This window comes from Pavona decussata, unplaced genomic scaffold (genome assembly GCF_977016875.1).
Source record: "Pavona decussata unplaced genomic scaffold, jaPavDecu1.1 SCAFFOLD_214, whole genome shotgun sequence".
In the NCBI taxonomy this organism is placed as follows: Eukaryota; Metazoa; Cnidaria; class Anthozoa; order Scleractinia; family Agariciidae; genus Pavona; species Pavona decussata.
The window spans coordinates 3,896,045-3,915,645 of NW_028145619.1; the positions used below are offsets into that span (position 1 = coordinate 3,896,045).

General features: G+C 39.6%; 2 protein-coding genes across 2 annotated transcripts; both read left to right on the forward strand.

Moving 5' to 3' along the window:
- Positions 1 to 15,206: 15,206 nt before the first annotated feature.
- LOC146460368 (uncharacterized) lies at positions 15,207 to 17,273 on the forward strand. Its single transcript, XM_085088284.1, has one exon. It carries the CDS (start codon positions 16,462 to 16,464, stop codon positions 17,071 to 17,073), a length of 612 nt encoding a protein of 203 aa, XP_084944410.1. The 5' UTR covers positions 15,207 to 16,461; the 3' UTR covers positions 17,074 to 17,273.
- LOC146460369 (uncharacterized) lies at positions 17,138 to 18,842 on the forward strand. The gene has a single exon (XM_085088283.1). It carries the CDS (start codon positions 17,427 to 17,429, stop codon positions 18,198 to 18,200), a length of 774 nt encoding a protein of 257 aa, XP_084944409.1. The 5' UTR covers positions 17,138 to 17,426; the 3' UTR covers positions 18,201 to 18,842.
- The last annotated feature ends 759 nt before the right edge of the window (positions 18,843 to 19,601 follow it).

Consider the following 19,601-nt stretch of genomic DNA (forward strand, 5'->3'; position numbering starts at 1 on the left):
AAGTTGATCTTCAGTGATTCCACCACCTTTCTTAATATCTTTAAGCCATCCTTTTTATGTATTTATTTTCCTTGTAACTTCGTGTACGTAAAATTTTCCGACCCCAGTTGGTCCAATCACGTCTCTTCAACAGGAAACATATGTTGGCAATATTGTTTCCATCGATTACATTTAATTGTTTTGTTCTGAGATCCCTAAACTAGGTTACTAACAAATAGTGTACAATAGAACTAAAATAGAACTGTAGTCGTGCATTTTATAATTACTTTAATTTTATGGCAAAATCTTTTGTATTTCTTTCTTGACGCCAGACAAACAGAATGAAGCATAATCGAACCCACTGATGTCGGCAAACTCGAAACTTGTCATAACAGTAATTTGTGTGGGTGTCATGTTATCTTCCGCCTAACGTGGAGAATAGAATAGTATTTCTCTTTCCTTTTCTTCTTTTATGCTAGTGTAAATGATACACGACCGGCTTGGGTACGCATGAACGATTCACGACCGTACTCTCACGCTGGTATGCGAACAGGGAAAGAGAAGAATAGCTCATTTGGGGATTGTTATTTTGAACAAATGTTCATGATAATCAGGAATTTGAAGTTATCACGGCTTGAGTTTGGTGCGTGGTTTCTTTATTATTTTTCCTCTTAGCATCATTACCATATAAGGGAGGGGATAAACGAATTAACTCTTATGAAACCTTTAAACCTAAATATCAAGAGACATAGCTGGGTGAATCACTTTTCAAATCGACGCTGCCATCTTTGGTGATTTTTCTTTTTATTCTTACGACCTGTTTACTTGGTCACGTGAGAGTTAAGAGCATTTAGGTTGGCAAAGAACGGGAGTTTAAGAAGTTACTATAGCAACGGCAACGAGAACGTCCAAAATAATAGCATTTATAAATGAGAAAAACAAATGCCATGCACGTGCGTTATAATTTTTTGGTACATTTCTTCGCCGCATTTAGTCGAACAACAACGTGAAATGACCAAATTCAAGGTTTTGTGGCGAACGTGAGCGCGATGACGGCGAATAAATGTTTCATTCTTTGTTTCAACTTGAACGCCGTTTCCACCTGTTCTGTTACTGGATAGGTGGTTAAATTGCACAAGTTAAACGAATGGGGACGATCTGTAAGTAGTGCACCTTAAGCAGTGACGACGACAGCGGCAGCGTCAAAAAACAATAGTTTTAATTTTCAAAACACTGGCTCTGCAGGTGTGTTATACGCTTTTGGACATTTCTTTGCCATCCTCTGCAAAACAACACCTTGAAATAACCACATTCAAGGTTTTATGGAGAACGTGAATGCATGATCAATAATTTTCATTTCTCTCTCTTAACTTTAAGTCGCCGCTACGGCGTTATCTCCTGGATACTTAAGCCACATTATATTATAAGAAATTAGCTAGTAGTAATTTATTCAGAAAATGCGAAAGTAATTTTATTTTAAGTTCCGTTTTCGTTGGCGCCGTCACCGTTTCTTTGTCTATGACACACTTGGTGAACAGTATGCGATCTCTCGGCACCTGATCTTTCAACTTCGAACAGTTTGAAGAAAAAATTAAAGTGTAAGCTGGTATCCCATCCAACAACAGAAAGAAGCACAAAATCAGAAGGTTTTAACGTTAATTTAAGCGTTTGCCAGCATCATTTCAAAGACATCTCTCCGATGAAGAAATATGTCTTTTTTGATGGAATATGTGCACCCCGAGCAGGCTAACACTCGACTTAGAGCTAAAACCTAGCTTCCCTCCTTACCCTCTATTCCTACAGCCGACTCTGAGCCAGAACGTTTAGTCCAATTCTACGCAGCTGAAACAACATATATTGTTTTCTTTGTAAAATATTTCAGCCGGCCAGACCATGCTTATTCCGGTATAAAAAATGTTATGATAAATTTTGAGTGACACAATATGCAATGATCAATGTTACAGTGAGCCAACTTCGGAATAAAAATTAATGTTGATGCATAAGTTTTGGACATAAAACGGTCATATTGCTGATGAAGAATGATGATTTATAGCAGCGGCAAATCGTCGTTATTGGTGATCATGCAGGATCTATTATTGAAACGTCTGTTGCTGCATTACACCCGCCGCTACAGTTAAAAAGCTGATTGTCTGATAGTTTGTAAACTGTAATTTGAAACTGAAATACTCTTAGTACAACAAAAATTAACTACAACATTCGTCATTGACCTAACCTAATTACCATTCGCATGCGCCAGGTGAACATATGTTCACATAACATAATTCATTCCGAATACTCTTCCCAATACATGAAGAGGTTTGTTTGTTTTTTTTTCCTGTGGACGCCCGCTTTAAGCAGCTGTAACCTTCTCAAACTCGTATCCAAAATCGATCGGGCTTCTACGCAGTTCAGGAATCTTCTTTACTCACTGATAGTCGGGCGAAACGTTTGAAGCTTATTTTTATTCTTGTGTGACGTCCACTATTTCTTGACGTAATAATTAATTGTACAAAGACAACTTCTACTGTTATAAAAGTATATTCAAATACAAGATCCACCTACTACGGCTGCCACTAGAAACAAACTTATTAAAAGTTATTAAAAGTTAAAAGTTATTAAAACTTATTGAAAGTTATTGTCAAGATTTTCGTGATTAAAGGAGAAGAAAGAACATCAATAGACGATATTTTCGAGCTCATTTCTCCAAATCCCCCACCCCCCTCCCCCCCCAAAAAACAAAAAATAAAATAAAACAAGTTGCTCGATTTCGTGTAAATTTAAGAATTATGTTGCTTGAGGGGACGGGGTTCTTTTCGCCTACGCTCTGTGATTGGTTGAAAAATTCGCGCCATTTTCTCAACCAATCAAGAACTAAAAATCTGAAAACGAAAAACTCCTGCCGTCCACGCATACATTTTCCCGTGCTAGACGTTCTTGGTACAGCAAAAATAACAACATTCGTCATTGATCTATCCTAATTACTATTCGCATGCGTCTGGGCTGTCAGGTGAGCATATGTTAACTTCATAACATAATTCATTCCGAATACTCTTCCCAATACAGGAAGAAGTTTTGCGAGTATTTTCCAATTCAAATCTTTGTTTCAGTACTGAAGGTAAATTATTTCCATTCTTTCGATATCCTGAACGCTACTTGTAATTTTTAACATCGAAAAAAATAATATTCTTTCTCGTATTTCATATCAAACGGAGTTCCACTTTCACGTTTTTTGTTTGTTTTTTTATTTTTTTCGGTGGCCGCCCGCTTTAAGCAGCTGTAACCTTTTCAAACTCGTATCCAAACTCGATCGGGCTTCTACGCAGTTCTGTAATCTTCTTTACTCACTGATAGTTGGGCGAAACGTTTGAAGCTTATTTTTATTCTTGTGTGATGTCCACTATTTCTTGACGTTATAATTAATTGTACAAATTGTTTTTTTGTTTTATGACCAACCCCCACCATGTATATCAAAGGGTAGTCTTAAGGCCCGTTTAAACGCTTTGAACATTCGCCCAACATTCGTTCAACAAAAGGTGAAATATCGCACGTTTGAAAATAGATTTTTATAAGTTAAGAAAGAAATAATTAGCGCGCTAGATATAAATATCATCCCTTGAAAAGAGTACCGATCAGGCCCCAGTTATTCAAAGGCCGGATAACTTTATCCAGTGGATAAGTCACTATCCGACGGTTTCAATCTGTGCAAAGATTTCAGTATTTCATCGTGTACAAGCGAATATGCACACTCTAACCACAGTCTAGTTTAGGAGTGTACGAAAACCTTGGACAACGTTTAACGTGAAGTATATTTTAGACCCCGAATAGTGCCTTGTCCAGCGGATAAAGTTATCCGGCCTTTGAACAACTGGGGCCAGGGCACTAGATTCATGAGGATGCCGTTTGAACGTTTGAAAACACATGAAAAGCGCGAGCTTGGTCATTTTTACTGTTTAAGCCGCCGAGTTCATGGACTATTTCATGGAAGGAGAGATTTACGGGGTTCTATATAGGCGTTCAAATTACTTCAACGTTCATGGATGGGTTAATAGCAATGATTGAATTTATCAAAGAGTACACTGGATAAAGTTATCCACTCACTTTACGGATTCTACCCAACCATCCGGGTGGTATCGCAGTTATATAGGAAAACAACAATAGCTGGGCAGAGAACCAATTGATAGCGCCTTTAACATTAAAATGATCAAAAGCACTTTACATGAATTTAAAAATTTTATATAAAAATAAAATAACGTTAACTATAAAGAATTATAAGAAATATCAAGAAAAAACTAGTAATAAAATAAACAATTGACCACCCCCAACTCCATTTTATCAAACAAGCTCTTCCATGTCAGAAGTCATCTTTCCCGCCATTTTGAATCTTGTTAAAAAAAAAAACAACAGCCGCTGATCACGAAAGTCTACTTTCTCACTTTAGCTTTAATTTAAGTTCAACTTCAGTTAGGTTTGACGTCTGAATCAACTGCCGAACTTAATTATTTGGGTCGATCTTAATAGGTATTAGGCTCGGCTCCTGTAAAGTTCGACGTATGAACCGGGCCTTAGCATGCCCAATCGTTTTGTCGATGAGGTGAACAAGTTATCATCAATCTTCATATGGAATCATAAACCACCAAAAATCAAACGGTCGACAACGGTCGGTAAAATTAAACACGGGGGACTCAGTATGCCTGACTTCCAAATTATAAAGAAATCTTTGAAAGCGGGCTGGGTGAAACGGTTTTTAACACCTGACACACAGTCCGGGAAAACGATGCTATTAAGCCTTTACAGGCGGTTGGGGGTTCCTTGTTATTTAAATGTAATTTCTTACCTGATCTTCAGCTCCTACCACAATTCTATAAAGACGTATTAGGTGCCTAAAAAGAAATTGTTATCCATATTCCCAAGACGAGAAAAGAAATAAAAGAAGAGATCTTGTGGAACAATCACTTCGTTACAATTGGCGAAAAATCTGTCTTTTATAAAGAATGGTACAACGCTGGTGTCATGAACTTGTCAGATATATTAAACTAGTAATACCTGCCGGTAGAGTGCCAACGAGTAAAAACTCACAGTTGCGTGCCGAATGAAAATTAAGAAGTAACCAGACTACAAAACATTTTTTAAACCGAATCATTGTTTAATAAAGCATTGTAAAACTCTCATGCTATTCTTTGTTGTTTAGAATGTCTATAAGAACTAAACTTGTGAGGTAGATTAGAGGTGAAACATCTGCCGCCCTTGCATTACCTGTTTGAGTTTATACAAAAACAAAAATAAACAACTTAAATGTGTACAAGAATAGCTATCAACCCAGGAATAACAGAATTTTACAATAAAATGAGCTTTTCAATTCAATTTATTGAATTAATTAGCCACAAGTACGGTATTTAAAAGAAAATAGAAGAATGAGACAAAGCTAAGTTGCAATTGACTTGAAATATTTCTCCTGTATTCAAACATCTCCAATGTGCATCAGTCCATCAAACAGAACCTAAACATCAACAAAAAAAACAACAACACTCTATTTGACTATAAAATGATGAAATCTAAATAATTTTTAAACCCTTATAGTTAAGGATTCGTTTTGGTCCGCGGTGTACCAGTTTGGAACGATATCTTCATTGTGCATATTATGTTACCGACCACATGAATTCACATATTAACGACACTGGCATACTTTTGTCCATATTAGCTCGCAATTTGAATATTACCATGATTATAGATTAAAGGTTACTTTAAGAAAATTGCTCCCTCCTCAAAAAACAAAACACACTACAAACAGTTTAAAAAGTGTGCGAGTATATATAAAGATTTGAATTCTCTTAGCTCCTCTATTGATAGAGCGGTCGGAACTTCCGCCGTCCACCAACAGAGCAACAAAACTGAGCGGAACATTTCCACACAGTCGCACAGGATCGAAAAATAAGATGGCGCGTAGGAAAAATTCGATTGCTCCTAAACGTGAAAACGTCTGCAAAGTTTGCTAGCGCTTAATAAGATCCTTGCTATTTTTGTACACCATCCTGACACAGTAAGACGTAGAAACATTGATATTCTTATCCAAATCTCTTGAACAGAGCAAAGGCAACTAAATTCGCCACTTCGGCCGCCATATTGATTATTAAATTTAAGTTCGGGCGGGTGTAATAAGAAGCTGGGTACTAGCACTCACCGATCATGATACTCCTGATGTGATTGGTTTAGATAAAAAAATTCATATCGTGATGCCATTGGCTAGCTCTAAAACAATCACCGATGATGTCACTCTTAGGGCGCTTTCCATTCACCAAAAATTTTCGGTTTGAATTTTCGGAAATTTCGGTCACGAATGGCACGGGCTTATACTCGGTCATCACATGGTCAGTTTTTGCCTCAGGCTTCTTGACGCCGTTTATCGTATGTGTTCAAACAGTCCGACTGAAAACTTTTGAATGGAACACGAGAATTTTCGAAAATACCGAAATTTCCACTTTTCGGGAACACTGAAAAGGTTGTCCTAAATTTTTGAAAATCTTTTCCGGAAAAGATCCTGTTCCATTCGATTCCCACCCGAAATTTTCAAAAATTTCGTCGAATGGAGAGCGCCCTTACATTACCTTATGCTTACATTTTCATTCGAGATTTCTTCTGCCTGTACCAAAACTAACTCGCGCATCAGCTTTATAATGCTGCCGACTCGTCACCCTCGCGTCCTCGCGAGGGTGACTCGTTGGAAATGAATAAGAGAAATTCACGTCTTTTCCGGAGTTTACGAGGAAGTACATGATTAAAACAAATTTCCTGCGCTATTTCGGCTTGTGTAATGCGATCCCAGCAAGTTGGAGGGAAACCTTAATTGTTGAGAACTTAGCCCCGTCTATAGTACTAGGGTTTCTTCCCGAACTTATAACTAAGACAATCAGTAGAGTCGATTGTACCACTCCTCGTTTAATATCTTCTGGTTCACATTTCAGTATTCACCTATACAACAGGCGTTTAAGAGCTACTCTGAACACACACAAAAGGACACTTGGTTTTACACTGTTCTTCATCATGCGCAATCTCCTTGATTCCCGCAGCTAGCGCAGTCGCAGCGGCTCTACTCGGTCTGAAATTTGCCGCGTCAGGGTTCAACTGCTGTTCTGCTCCTGCTTGCACTGTGGGCTCACACTTCAACTCTAGGGGGTAGAGGTGCTGAACAGGACGCTCTATGACTCCTTTACCTGTTCTCAGCTGCACTGCACGGAGGTGGCCGTCACGTCCTGGATAGGTATGCTGGACAACAGCTAGTGGCTAGACTGCAAGCAGTCCCTTTCTGGTCAGTCGAGCGCAGCGAGACTGGTGCGAGGAGAAATAAACGAGAAGAGACTGGGGAGACTCCCCAAGCCCCCCCTCCGCTCGTTCGCTCCAGTTTTTTCGCCCTCGGCTATTCCGCGCGACCTCGACTATCCAGAAAGGGACTGCTTGCAGTCTAGCTAGTGGCCACTTTCCTCGATTCTTGGTGTCAGATCGCACTAAAACTGTGTCGCCAACTTTGACTTGGAAGTTAGCTGTCTTGTGGCCAAGGTTATGGCGCTTTCTCAAGGCTCTCAGGTATTCACACTGCCATCAGTTTCACATGTGAGTTTTGCAAGTCTGCAAGAATTTAGCTTGTTGCCGCAAATTCGTGTCCTCAATTCTCCAGGTCTGTTCCTCAGGAAGCTGGTTGGTTCGCTGGAACATAAAGCTGGCTGGTGTCTGGATCGGTGACTCTACATCGTCATCAACGTCATCAAAGTCAACCGACGGTTGACTTGAGTCTCTACATCAAGGAGCACTTCAGTTAGTTCATTCCAGGACAGGGTAGCTCCCCCTATCACCTTGTACATCGTTCATGAGGGGACGCAGACGAAGCCTACTGTAAGTACGACTTCACGCAGCGATTTAATCTTTGTGGTTCTCTGAGGCGTCTGTAATCTCATTCAATATGTCATAGAATGAACGGCTCATGTTATTCTCACTTCTTTCTTTGCGATCTGGACAGTGTTTTTGAATATCGTAACTCGATACAAAATTACCGCATTACTCCTCATATAAGAAGATGGCGAGAATAAATTCGAACAAAATAAGTCTGGGCATGCCGGTGCTCATGTACGTACCGTTTAATGAAAGGTACCGTGCAATTGAAGCGCTCAATTGATCATGCTGATCAAAAAATATCTGTACCTATAATGATATAAAAGGTACGCGTCGGCAAAATACCAAGATCGTATGACGCTTTGTTTGTCCACGTACTTTGTTTTGTAATGAATCAACAAGATCGATTTTCGCAAATTTCGCTGCAATTGCATGGTGAATAAATATTAGCCCGAATTTCATCAGATGTGACTCCTCTGCATCCTGTGCATGTGCACAAAGCTCGCAAACTAATCGCCATCCTTTTGATCTACCAGTTGTACATTCACTTCCGGAACAAAGCTTTACCAGCTTATGTTTTGTATTGTTTTGCGATAAACCGCTGTCTATTCGAATTTGGATAATAAGTATCACTGTGTGGAAACGCAGGCACATATACAAGTATCTGGAACCGTGATTACGGTACGGTTTAGCGGGAACGAGAGGAAAGCGCGCCTTTCCGAAATTGTGATCGATCATGCCACGAAAGTCGCGTGAAAGTTTGTTAGATACGCAAAGCGAGGAACAAAAGGAGGCGATTGCTAAGGGCCGCTAATGAAAGGGAGGCCAGACAAATGCCAAGACAAAAAAATGAGAGACGTATTCCTCTGCTAAGGAATTGGTGCGTGTTAATTATGCGAAATGGTAGGCTTTGAAACCGGAGGAAAATCAAGAGACAGAACCAAGGTAAGGCTCGCTCCGCCAAGACGACGTAAGTTATCACAGAAGAGCATTTGGCCAGACAATCACAATTTTGAATAGTCAAGCACGACTAAACACGACTAACATGATCTTGCAGTGTACATCCTCCAGGTAATTGTTCCGCGGGTAGGCGTCATAACATTCATAGTGTAGGAGAGCGGCCCTCAAAATTCCACTCCTAAACTTACGATAAAATGGAACAATCCATACTCACTTTCAGAACAGGGGGCACGACAAATTCACTTTGTGATCGAAATGTCCAATGTAAATCTGTTTTCACACCAGACCAAAACCATAATGAGGGCACTATATAAAATGCTGTTAATTTATCAGTAAGGTCAGTATTTACAAAAAAGCAATAAAAGACACCAAACTATATAGCTGGTAAAGTAAGGAAGGAGGTGACTATGAAGCAAACTCGTAAAAATAATTAAATGCAAATGTCATGGTTTCGTGTAACATAAAAAAAATAACTCTAGTACAACAACTCAGCCTTTAATTTTTTATCCATCAGAACGGCGGGTGACACACCTCATACGGTCTGATGTAACATAAAAAACGCCAATACAGCAACTCAGCCTTATTTTTTTAATATTCCTTGAATATTTGCATTAGACCTTACTGCATTAGCAAGAATTTCAGCGCACAGCACAAATAAAGAGCCAGAAAGTGGGCACCCTTGGAAAACACCTCTTAGTAGTTTAAAGAAGACAGAGGCATAACCAGTATTTGCTACACAGCTAGAACAGTCAGTGTAAAAGGTTCGGATCCACTGTAGTAATTGAGGGCCGAAATTTAAAGCCTCCAAGGTCTTAAAAAGCAAGTTCCAGTCGACGGTGTCAAAAGCTTTTTTAAAGTCCACAAAAATCGCCATGCCGGGAATGTTTTCTAGCTCAGTTATCTTCATGATATCGTTAATAAGTCTAATGTTCCGTCTACGGTACATTTCGCTAGCAAAACTCAAACCAAACACAACAAACAGCCAGACCACAAACCTAAATTATACACTCGATTTACCTCCAAATATGCACATGCAATACTCCACCAAATATCTGTACTTTCGATGTTGGAAAAACCACAAGACAATTATAGCCACTGAAGATGTTTATTCTGTTACTCGAAACGCTACTTTCGATTCCAACCGTTCAATTCATTTACTCACGTCACATGTAGATTCATTGATTCGATTCATTCGATTCGTCGATTCGTTCTTTCGGTACAGCTGAAAATACAAAATGCAAGAGCTCGCAATTCGGGCTTAAACAAATACCGAATTTCTTAAAAACAGAGCTCAAATAAGCGGTCAAAACGATAACTTACATATATATGGGCATCTTCAGACCTAATTTTCCAAAATCAAGTCATGAAAGCGAACAAACTTCGCAACACCGCAAAGGACAAACTGCCAAAGGACATGGTTGATCGATAACGTCAAGTGATTCCCACAAGGGGGTTACGGAGGGGCGCGGGGCAACAAACTGTCCCTAATGGTCTGAATGTCTGATAATTGAATTGGCAAGCACCGGTTTTCAGCACTTTCCGTCAGTTTTACTTTTTACAGATCAATATCACCGGACACCTTTTTTCGCTTGATACAACAATACTGATATGAAACAAATGTCGGTCATTGGAAAACAAGTCTTGGTCATTGTCTCGTAGGTAGCTATAACTGCAGTATGACCCACTAAAGACACCTCCTAATTTTAGCTTTGAGTGGTTTTAACTAAAAAACAAGCTCGGTGATCTTCCGGTATTTCTTTACAACTTTCCGTAAAGTGCAAAAAGGATTGCAGGGAGTGGTTATGAACCATCTTATCTTTTCGAAAATTCATGTCAGTCTTCCAGATCTGCAGTAAAAGACTTCCCTTTGATATACACACTGGGGCTTGGTCATTAAATGATGAATTTCAGACACTATAATTATGAACCATTAAAAAAGCAACGTGCTACTTTGATCCTCATGGGTAATGGGAACCGATTTTTATGTAAGACTGAATGTCAAAAAATCTACACTCATACATTCTCTGTAATGACAATTACAACTAGAAAATAAATGTGAAAAACATTTTTAAGGAAAAATTCTAATGGTTTTTAGACTTGAAATGAAATCTTTGAAATTGTTTTGGTCTTTCTTGTTGCTACAGCCGTACACAACACACCACAGCACCATATTTCCTTCCTTCGTACAACAAAAACACTGAAACCCGCGAAAGCGGTGTTCTTGTATTGACGTCACAGGTCCACTATCCCCAGTGTCCCGCCTTGCGCGGTTTTGTACCCAACCGGAAGTGAAATGACACGTATTTGTCCGCCTCATACGAGGAGAACAACATGAAGATTCGATCAAGGAAATCTGTTATATACACTTTAAGGAGACAATACAATTTCAAAGATTTCATTTCAAGTCTAAAACCATTGAATTTTTCCCCAAACATGTTTTTCACCTTTATTTTATTCTCGTAATTGTCATTACAGACAATGTATGAGTATAGATTTTTTGACATTCAGTCTTACATGAAAAAAGTTTCCGATTCGATCAAACAAATGAAAAAAAAAAAAAAAAAAAATAATCCGTTATATACACTTTAATTCTAAAGTCACAAAAACAGAGATTTAAGACTAGTATTAACCTGAATTATTATATAAACTGGATATGCCTTCATAGATTCTATCGAGTGTGCATGGTTAAACCAAAACAAAAGGTACCATTGGAATTAAGCAAGCGTAAACAACACGATAAACCAATGAGAACTCAAGGAAAATGCATGAAAAGAATGTCTAGCGCGGGAAAACGTATGCATGGAGTACACTTTTTCTTAGCTCTTGATTGGTTGAGAAAATGGCGCGAATTTCTCAACTAATTACAGAGCGTCGGCGGAAAGAGACACTAAAGCAACGTAATGCTTTAATTTTCACAAAATCGAGCAACCATTTTTATTTTTTTCAGTTTGTTTTTCTTTCTTTTCTTTTTTGGGCTCGAAAATAACGTCTTTTGGGTGAAATAAAATGAAATGAAATGTTAAACGTTTTACTTTTCTTGATTCTGCGTAAGTGGAGGCCGTGGCAGGTGGATCTTACATTTTATTATATTTTTATAACAGTAGGAGTTGTCTTTGTAGCGACCATGTTCGCCGTTAATTGTTACGTCAAAAAAAAGTGGACGTCTCACAAAAAATAAAAATAAGCTATAAATGTTTTGCTCGACGATCAGTGAGTTAAGAAGATCCCAGAACTGCGGGTGTCCGCTGACGTAGGAGGCCGAACATTTTGGATACGAGTTTGAGAGGATTACAGTTGCCTCAACCGAGCGGCCACAGTATTAACTCTCTTGACAGCTGGTGAAAGAGAAAACGTGAAAGAGGATCTCTGTTTCATTAAGAACAATGGAAAAGAGTTGTTTTTTTATGTTAAAAGATAACAAGTAACGTTCAGGATATCGAAGGAAAGAAACTAATTACCTTTAACGCTGAAACAAAGATTTCCATTTATCGGGAAGAGTATTCGAAGTAAATTGTGTTAACATAAGTTAACAGATGTTCACCTGACGCATTCGAATAGTAATTAGGCTTATGTAGGCGGGAAATAAATGACTTATGTTGCTGTTTTTCCTGTATTAAGAGTATTAGAGTTTTAAGTTGCAGTTCACAAACTATTAGACAAATGCTTTAATTGATGCGCGGGTGTGATGCGGCAACGGACGGTTTAATTACAGATTCCCCTCACCATTAATAACGATTTGCCGCTGCTATAGAGTATCATTCTTCCTCAGTAATATCATTGTTTTATGTCCAAAACTCATGCATCGATATTCCTTTTTGGCTCATGGGAACATTGATTATTATTAATATATTGCGTCACTCAAAATTTTATCATAACTTTAAGTAAAATCTTATACAGGAAGAAGCCTAGTCTGGCCGGCCGAAATATTGTACAAAGGAAACAGTATACGTTGTTTCAGCGGCGTAGAATTGGACTTAAAGTTCCTGTTGGGCTGTCAGAATAGAGGGTAAGAAGGGAAGCTATTTTCAGTTTATAATTAGTTCTTGTTCGTCTGCCTCGGAAACGAAGAGTGTGGAACAAACATTCAGTCGAATACGGCTTTGGTGTTAGCCTTCGCGGGTAAATATATTCCATCTGAAAGCCACACGTACATTTTTTAATCCTCGATCTGTTGTCTGGGTGTTTAATATTCTACTAGAGTCTGCAACATAAAAAAAACCTAGCTTGCGTGCAGGCGTCTCCTATTTCCATTCTTGCACTAACAAAGGAAACAGGAAGCGTCTGCACGCAGGCTGCAAAGAAGGTGCTCTTAAAAATGAGCGCGAAAAATAGGACGCATTCTTAGGTTAATTTATTTGTTTAAATCACTTCGCATTTCACATAAATATGCCATTCCGAAAACACATTTCTCCTTTTACCCACACCAAACTGCAACGAAAACGGAACTTAACAATTAACTTTCGCGTTTTCTAAATAAATTCGCAATAATTTCTACTCATCAGTTTGTGTGATGTGGCCGAACTATCCAGGAGACGACGTCGAAGGGTGGGCTTTAATCATGCGTTCACGTTCTCCATGAAACCTTGATGTGGTCATTTCACGTTGTACCAAAGTTTATAATGCACCTGCAGAGCTTGTGTTTTGCTAATTAAAACGATTGTTTTCTGACGTTCTTGTTGTAATCGTCAACGAAAACGTCACTTTCTAAAAATAGGTTCGCCTTACTTGCACTACTTCCAGATCGTCCCCATTCGTTTAACTTGTATAATTTGGCTACCTATCCAGTAACAGCACAGGTGGGAACGGCGTTCAAATTGAAACAAAGAATAAAACTTTTACCATCATCCCGCTCACTTTCTCCGCAAAACCTTGAATTTCACGTTGTTGTTCGGCCGAATGTGGCAAAGAAATGTGCCAAAAATTACAACGCGCGTGTGGGGCGCGTTGCCATTTTCATAGTAACTTCGTAAACGCCCCATTCTTTGCCAACCTAAATGTGCTTAACTCTCACGTGACCAAGTAAACAGGCCGTGATATTGAAGCTAGGAAATGATCACTAAAGATGGCAGCGTCGATTTGGAAAGAAAGTCACCCAGCTATGTACGTTGATATTTAGGTTTAAAGGGTTCATTCTCCACGTTAGGTAGAAGAAAACATGACACCCACACAAGTTGCCGTTTTCAGAAATTTCGAGTTGACCGACGTGAGTGGGCCCGATTACGCTTTTTTTCTGCCAAGAAAGAAATACAAAAGGTTTTACCATAAAATGACAGTAATTTTAAATGTTACTAGTGTAAACTGTCCTTCTCAACTTAGTTTAGGGATCTCAGGAGAAAACAATTTAGTGTAACCGAATGGAAACTATATTGACAACATATGCTTCCTGTAGAAGAGACATGATTGGACCAACTGGGGTCTGACAATTTTACGTAGGCGAAGTTACAAGGAAAATACATAAACGGATGGCTAAAAAATATCGAGAAAGCTGACGAAATCACTCAAAGATATGCTTAAGTCGACGATACTAGACATGAAGAAAGATCATCTGCGGAAAGACTTCAAACTGTGCGTCACGAAATTCTTTTTGTTTTGTTTTTGGTTAAGTCTCATTCTCACAGGTATGTCAAACTAGTGACTCTGTGTCTGTTATATGATGTATTTCAGCTGTCGGTTGAACAGAGGTCGGTTTACGAATCTGCCAGTGTTTACCAGTCTTTATGTACCTTCAGGGTTTATCCGTTTTCAGTAGGCAAAATAACACTACTGGGAATTTCAAAGACATCAAACGCAACTTCGCAAGTGCGAAATCATGAACCAGTTCTAGAACCACAGTTCCTTCCAAAGTGAACACCCAAACGATCGCACTGTCAGTTTTGCGATCGTTTTACTTGCACGGCTTCACTTTATGCTTTCCACGTTTAACTTATCGATAGAGTGCGAGTGAGGAGACATCTTCAGATTTAACAAATATATAGAGTAGCTGTCTCTGGTAGAAATGATTTGAAAAAGATTATCAGCTTTCGCTAGCTTGTCTGCTACCTTCGACAGATAAAAATGATGTGCGTAAAGTGAGACGTAAAAAAAATATACAGGAAATACAAGTTAAAAGAATGTTCACAAGAATGCCAATGTTTGTTTAAAAGTGTCAGAATTAATGTTTGTTTAAAAGAATTGTATACTGTTTTGGAAGCGGAAATGAGTTGTTATCAGTCGCAATCGTTTAACCTGTGTACCAAGATTTAAGCGTCTTTCATGTTAGGATAGCTCCTTTGTCGATGATTGAGAATCCTGGTCACGGTTTTTCTTTTATCTTTTAAAGATTTAGATCTGTTTTCGCTGTTTTAGTTAAATTCTTCATAATCTTTCACCAACTCTTTTGAAATTCTACTTCAGTTTCCCAATATTAAGTTTGACTTTGCAAATTTATTGTGCTCTGTTGCCCTCACTAATAGTTTTGTTCCGTGTCTATGTATGTGTGGTTATGTTTTATAACGTATATGTGACCTCTCACGCGAAAACGTACACTAACGGCTTTCCGTTCAACGGGTGAAACGCACGGCTGTCGAACGGGTAAGAAACGGCCCACGAAGCCGTTTGAAACGGATAAAACCGAACGGCTGAACGGCGGATAATTTATTCCGAACGGATTGGTATGACGGCTGAACGGCTAGCGAAAAATTTCGAACGGATGGTAATCACGTCTGAACGGCTAAAAAAAATTTCGAACGGTAGTCGTGAACGGCTGAACGGCAGCAGTAAAATTTCGAACGGATGGTCCTGAACGGCTTAACGGCTCGTCAAAAGTTTCGTACGGATGGTAATCACGGCTGAACGGCTAAAAAAAATTGCGAACGGTAGACCTGAACGGCTGAACGGAACGAGTAAAAATTTAATATTATTTCGAACGGATGGTCCTGAACAGCTAAACGGCTCGAGTAAAATTTCGAACGGATGATCATGCACGGGAGAAGGGATTGTCATGACCGGCTGCGAATGGAACTAACGGATATTTACCATTAACTGTAGAATGGCTCATGTTTTAGCAATAATTATGTAAACTATATTGTTTCAAACGGATTGTTAATGACTGACTGCGAACAAAACAGACCAAAGATTAATGCTTATTACTTTTGCTACGCAAACCGCTCGCTAAATGCTCACCTTTACAGCAAAAAATGCCCTTTAAAATACCGCCAAATGCAAAGATTACTCGTCAACGCGTCGCCCGACGGTCGTGGTTGATTGCCGAAAACATGCCACCCAGTCCATTGTTTACTAAAATTAAAATACATACTCTTTTAACACTGCTATTCAAGTTTTTTTTCCTTCTACTTTTGGCAGCGTCACTTGTTATCACAATGCTAACCCACACTGACTTTTTTAGACTTTCAAACAGTTTTTAAAATCAAAGAAACTGCAAGGATACATTGTTGCTGCTCATTCAAGCATAACTCTGAGATGCTCTGCGAAAACTGGCCAAAATTTGCATAGAGTTCTAAACAGCCGTGACAGGTAACGCAGCATGATTACAACAGCCAATCCGTATCAATCACTTGGACATGTGGGCGCGTTGTCGTGACAACTACACTGTAAACTCGCGTGCTACTCGTATTCGCAATTATCAAACTCTAAGGAAAGACCATGGCGGAATGCGAGTTAGCTGATAACTTACTTGACAGCGAGGAAATCGTAGAAAAAGTTAAGAAGTTTCTAGAAGAAGGATGCGGTTGTTCTCAGGGTGTGAAAGGTGGCCACTGTTCTCAGCAATTTCAGAAAGAAGTAGTGCTGTGTAATCTAAACAACTGCCTGGAGTTATCACATGAAGAGCTCGACCTCGTCATACTGGCGAACATCCAAGCGTTCACTATGATCGATGTCATTGGGGAAAAAAGAAAGCGAAGTGCGCGCTGCAATTTTCTTTACCTGAACCGTCCGATCTGTAAAGAAATGTTCTTAAACACTTATGGCATAAGCTACTCAAGGTTTCGCAGATTAAAAGAACACTATGAAGAACACGGAATCTGTCAAAGGGTACATGGAAACCGCAAGAGGCTACCTCACAACACGTTGCCACAAACAGTTACCGAGGACGTCAAGAACGTCCTTACCAACTACGCTGAAGAAAATGCTGTCCTCCTACCCGGCAGAATCCCAGGATTCAAAAAAGATGACATCCGTCAGCTCTCGTCGTCAGACACCAAAATGAGCGTGTGGCGCGCGTTTAAAGGAACATGTGATGAAACGGGAAAATAAGCTGTTTGCTACACCAAATTTTTAAAATTATGGGAACAGTTTCATCCTAGTGTTGTCGTCGCCAAGCCTATGACAGACTTGTGCCTTGCCAGCAAAACACATCGAAACTCGTGCGTTCTGCGAACCTTCCAGATCGGGAGAAGTCCGAGTGCGTCTTGGCACAGCAAGAACATTTAGACTGTGTACAGTCAGAGAGAGATTTCTACAGGAACGCTTGTGCGGAGGCTAAAACCAACTTTGAGCAATATGAAGAGGCAATCGAGTTGGATGATCTACACAACGCACGTTCCCTTGACGCAACCATCCACTACTCATTTGACTTTGCCCAGCAGGTTCACATCCCCAGTAACCCGATGCAGCCAGGCCCGATCTACTTTAAAACGCCACGGAAATGCGGAATTTTCGGCGTCATGTGCGAAGCGATCCCTCGCCAAGTTAACTATTTAATTGACGAAGCAAGTGACGTTGGTAAAGGGGCAAACACTACAATAAGCTTCGTTCATCATTACTTACACAACCATGGTCTTGGCGAAACTCATGTTAAACTTCATGCTGACAACTGTTCCGGACAGAATAAGAGCAATTTCTTCCTTTGGTACCTGGCATGGAGAACAATACATCAACTTCATGACTCAATCTGCTATTCTTTTTTAATTGCCGGTCACACAAAGTTTGGTCCCGATCGTTGCTTTGGAATCATCAAGAGATCATACAAAGTTAGTTACGTTTCTTCTCTCTACGAACTTGCCCAGATGGTTGAGTCGTCCAGCACTGTTGGAGCAAACAAAGCCCAGCTTGTTGGGACACACGATGGGAAGGTCATTGTGCCGGTTTATAATTGGTCAGCGTTCTTGGAACAATACTTCGTCAAGGTTCCAAACATCAAAAAGTTCCACCATTTCAGATTTTCTAAAGAAGAACCTGGGAAACTTTATTTTAAACTGTACAGCTCATCTCCTGAACAATCTCTGCAACTCCTGAAGAACTCCGCCATTCTGCCACCCGCCGTGCTTCCAGCCAAGGTCAATCCCCAAGGATTATCCCAAGAACGAAAGCAGTATCTGTACCGAGAGATCCGTCAGTTCTGCAAGCCTGGAATGGAAGATCTGGTTGCCCCGGCGCCTTGAAAACAAAACAGTTCTTTTAAGAACTCCCGCCCTGCCTTGCACCTCGCAGGGAAAAATCCTGCAGGTCGAGCGTTCGACATTGCACTCAGCAGGTAGCACAGAAAACGGCTCCTTTAGGAGCCACCACATGCAATAAAAGTCATGACCAGCACTGAGTTTACAACGTTTACCCAATATGCCCAAATAATATACGCGAACCTCGATCAAAACGCGCGCGAAAAGCTTTATTTCTATTTCGGTTTTTCGTAGACTAGTAGCAGCCCGTCTTTTTCTTAGTCCAGCGAAGAGCCTTTTCGCTCTATCTATTATTATTATTATTATGAACTATCACGTCGAATTTCAACACGTCCAAACTGCATGATACTTGGTGAAATCTAATGATAGTGAATAATAGTTCAAACGTGCGTGATAGTTGAAACTATCATATCAACTATCACGACCGTTTGACCGGGCCTTAAGCGATTCAAAACAGCGTCTATTTATCGCTCCGCTAAGATCTTTTTTTCGCTGCCAAATAGCATTCCTGTTTCTCGGTTCAGGCTTCTTAATACCGCATCCAAACAAATGTTTTACCATCGATTCTAATCAAATTAAATCGAGCTACAAATGAAAAAACTGAATTAGAAGCAATTACAAAACAACGTTTGCAAGCGGCATAAAAAAAAACTGTCCAAGTAATCGCAAAGAGTTGCGCTGAAAAACAAATTACAAGCGTGAGCTGTTGGCGTTTTGTCGCCTAGAAAAAAAATAGAAGAAAAAAAATTAAAGAAAAAATTACCGGTTAGTGCATCTCTTTTCCCAATAGACAGTTTAAAACGAATTGTCGTTTCTCGGTCCACGCCTTACATCCTTATATTGGTTTCAAACCCATGTTTCACCAGCGATTCTGTTTTTAGATAAAATTAAATCGAGTAGCAAACTGGCATTACAAACTCATGTTTGCGAGCAGCATTAAAGTAACTGTCCGAATTTGCATATTCCAGTGGCCAGATTTGCTACGTCATAAATAGCCTGCGAGCAGGTTACGTCATAAACAAATCGCATACATAAACTCAAAAATCACAAGCGCAAGCTGTTGATGTTTTGGTGGGGCGAGCAAAGAATATACATTAAGTTTTGATCAGCGCATTTCAAAATAATTTTACTGACAAGTACACTACCGGACGAATGTAAGTTTGTCTAATTGTTGGTGACTATTGAAAGTTACCGCTGGCAAACCCCAAGGGATACATAGACGTGTCCCCGAGTCCCAGACATCAACCAAAAGCACGTGTAAACAACTTGTCAGTCAATACGTTGTTTTACAGCTTGACTCGCGTTAAAATATTAAGCGTTCAGTTTTGCATCTTTTGTCTGAGGAAAATTAATAATGAGGCACGAGAAAATAATAGTCTTTCAATG

What these genes read in the sequence shown, in the direction of transcription:
- LOC146460368 (XM_085088284.1), top strand. Translation starts at nt 16,462, where the DNA reads ATGGCGGAATGCGAGTTAGCTGATAACTTACTTGACAGCGAGGAAATC.
- LOC146460369 (XM_085088283.1), top strand. Translation starts at nt 17,427, where the DNA reads ATGCAGCCAGGCCCGATCTACTTTAAAACGCCACGGAAATGCGGAATT.